Source organism: Cyprinodon variegatus, unplaced genomic scaffold (genome assembly GCF_000732505.1).
Source record: "Cyprinodon variegatus isolate N-32 unplaced genomic scaffold, C_variegatus-1.0 Scaffold373, whole genome shotgun sequence".
In the NCBI taxonomy this organism is placed as follows: domain Eukaryota; kingdom Metazoa; phylum Chordata; class Actinopteri; order Cyprinodontiformes; family Cyprinodontidae; genus Cyprinodon; species Cyprinodon variegatus.
In genome coordinates this window covers 73176-76498 of record NW_015150826.1, presented here as the reverse complement: position 1 = coordinate 76498, position 3323 = coordinate 73176, and the positions used below count along the sequence as shown (strand labels likewise).

General features: G+C 38.4%; 1 protein-coding gene across 1 annotated transcript; it reads right to left on the bottom strand.

Annotated features, from left to right (window-relative positions):
* Positions 1-572: 572 nt before the first annotated feature.
* On the bottom strand, positions 573-2149 carry LOC107092273 (gastrula zinc finger protein XlCGF8.2DB-like). Its single transcript, XM_015386641.1, has one exon. It carries the CDS (start codon positions 1757-1759, stop codon positions 845-847), a length of 915 nt encoding a protein of 304 aa, XP_015242127.1. The 5' UTR covers positions 1760-2149; the 3' UTR covers positions 573-844.
* Positions 2150-3323: the final 1174 nt, after the last annotated feature.

The following is a 3323-nucleotide window of genomic DNA, read 5'->3' as shown; positions in this document are numbered from 1 at the left end:
ATGCTCAATATTGAAGCATGGTCTGTGCTACACGCTGTGGGTCTAGATACGGCCGAGGCGGCGAGGAAGTGGGGGCGAGTTTAGTCCGACGACGGAGGGACATGAGGGCCAAAAAGAGCGGAGATCCAGGTAGAAAAAGAGTCCCAGCGTTCTCGCGCACCTCGCTCTTCAAACTTCACGAGTTGTTTCCCGCAATTTCGGTCATAAAAACAAAACAAGCCGGCCTCCTGTCTGCGGCGCTGACTGCGGTAAGCTACAATTTAGGAGAGGAGCAGCGGAGCGTCTGTGGAGGGGGCGGGGCCGTCTGGAGCCGAGGTATTGAATTGCACTCAATGCACTGATTTTATGCAGTATTTTTTGATGCAAACCCTTTCAGAATCTATAACGCAGGGGTATTATTATTTTTCAGTGAATGAGGTTTTAATAGGAATAGATGGAGTGCAACTTTTCTACTTCTGTTATTTGCTGTTTCTCAAATAAAATGCATAACGCTATTACAGCTTTCATTGATTTATTTCAAATTTGAAACATTGTCTAGCCTGTAAGGATAAAAAAAAAAAAAGAAACAATCAATCGAATCGTGGTGTATTCTTGAGTATCGAAAATAATCGAATCGTTGGGTCAGGAAATTGATACTGAATCGAAACGCCATGATGGATGTGATTTACACCCCTACTCCAGAGACAGGAATTTTCTTTTGTCTTCATGCATGAATAAATGTCATGCGACTACTTAAATGACCCTTTAATTTAAAACTCTTGTCACAAATCAAAAAGGAGAACGGCTTCTCAGCCATGTGAATTTTGATGTTAAATTTCAGTAAAGCTTTTTCCACAAGGTTTCCTTAAATCTTACCACAAATGTGGGTTTTCGTGTGTTTAATCAAAATACTTTCATTAAAATGTTTGCCACAAATCGTACAGGGTAATAGCGTTTCACCACCGTGAGCTCTGATGTGTTTATTAAGACCAGATTTATAGATGAAGCTTTTTTCACAGGATAGACATTGATAAGGCTTCTCTCCTGTGTGAGTTCTCATATGTTCAGATAAACTACTTTTTAAAGTATACTTTTTGTCACAAATAGTACAGGAGAATGGCTTCTCTCCTGTGTGGACTCTGATATGTTTATCAAGAATAGATTTCTTATTGAAGCTCTTTCCACAGGACAAACATGTAAACTGCTTCTTGCCTGTGCGAGTTCGGATGTGTTCATTGAAATGACTCTTACTATTGAAACATTTGCCACAAGCTGTACAGATGAAAGGTTTCTCACCTGTGTGAATTCTTGTGTGTGTTTCAAGATGAGATTTCTGAGTGAAGCTTTTTCCACAGGACAGACATTCATAAGGCTTCTCGCCTGTGTGAATTCTCAAGTGGTCAGTCAAATGACTTTTATGATTGAAACCTTTGCCACAATCTTTACAGAAGAAAAGTTTCTCACCTGTGTGCGTCCTAATGTGTTCCTTGAAATTACCCATTTGATTAAAACTTTTGCCACACATTGTACAGGAGAAAGGCTTCTCACCTGTGTGAATTCGGATGTGTATTTTAAGATTTGTTTTCTGAGTGAAGCCTTTTCCACAGTAAAGACATTCATTAATCTTTTGGCCTTTGTGAGTTCTCATGTGATCGGTTACATTTTTTCTCTTTTTAAAGTTTTTTCCACAAGTCAAACATGAAAAATGTTTCTCTCCTGTATCTTCAGTCTCCTGCTTCAGATCAAGCTGCTCTTCATGCTCACTTATGGGGAGCTCCATGGTTTCCTCTTTAGTCCAGGGATCTTCTGGCTCTACCTGCTCTTCTTTTATCTGCAGAGCTTCTGGTTCCTCTTGGTCCAAACTTGAATTCCTCTCCTGTTCACAGAGCAGCTGGTAAGAGGAAACCTCTTTTCCAACATAATCCTGCAGGTGCTCTGGAAAGACAAACACAAGAGAATGACTTTCTATTATTGGTTAAAGAAAGGACACTTCTCTTTAACAATTTTTGTCTGGATCCAAGTACATATAAACAGATTGGAACATGCACTGCAGCTCTGACATGACAATAGCAGGTTATGGGCATGGCTAGTCTCTACAACATCATACCCTGCCTAAACCATCCACTTTCGCGTCCATTCGCTTGTATTCCATTAGCTTTCCTGCTCTGCAAAAAAGCGCAATGCAGTGTCCCATGCTGCAACAGAAACGACATCAAGAAAGACCTTTTTTCTCGATTTCTTTGTAACAAGAAAGGGTTAAGGTAAGCCTCGCGTTAACTAGCTACCAGATGTTAACAACAAAAAAAAGCGCTACATTTGTCTTCTTTGTTAGCGCTTAGAAGAGTTTTCAAGACTCTTTCTTCCCTTCTTTAACTTATTGCAGTAATTTGTGGATGCCAAAAAAGACATTTAGTATGTGTACTGTATCAGAAATCCTGACTTTAAAATCAACTTAAATGCCTTTAGCAGCCTACACCTAGCTAAACAACACATCTGAAAGTTAGCAGGGGCTATATATTAGGGTTAGTTTTATTTATGATTAATAAATAAAGCTGAAACCATTGTATCAAAAACAATTTTGAGTGCTAAGGGCAACAGATGGTGATAAGGATTCATTTCAATGGATAACAGAAATACTTTATTCATTTCTCTCTTTCTACTGTCTTACAGAAACTTGGCTACAGTGAGAGGATTATGTAAGCATGAATGAGACAACTCCCTATATTTTTTTTTTATATTCACATACCCAGAAATTCAGGTCGAGGAGGAGGAGTAGTAACAATCTTTCAGTCTGACTCACTGATTACTCCAAAGGCAGTTAACACTTACAACTCTTTTGCAAAAAAAATGTTTTCTTTTATAACTTTTTATAAGAAGTTTACATATTATCCAATACGTCCTTACTCTGAACTTTTAGGTGAGTTTTCAGAGTTCCTATCTGATTTTTGGTGTTGAATACAACAGTGTCATCATAGTGGGGGATTTTAACATCCATGCTGACATTGAAGGCGATAGCTTAAATGCAGCCTTTAATTCCATCTTAGACTTGATTGGCTTCGTGCAAAATGTGAGTAGTCCCACACATTCTCATCTTCATACTTTGGATATGGCATTGAATATGAAGAAATAAAGGTATTTCCTCACAACCCTGTCCTCTCTGACCACTTTTTAATAACCTTCAGGATTACTTTAATAGAGTTCTCCTCCCCTATAAGAAGGTTTCACTTTAGCCGATCATTATCAGATAATGCAGTTATAAAGTTTAAAGAATCTGCCTCACNACTTTCTATTATTGGTTAAAGAAAGGACACTTCTCTTTAACAATTTTTGTCTGGATCCAAGTA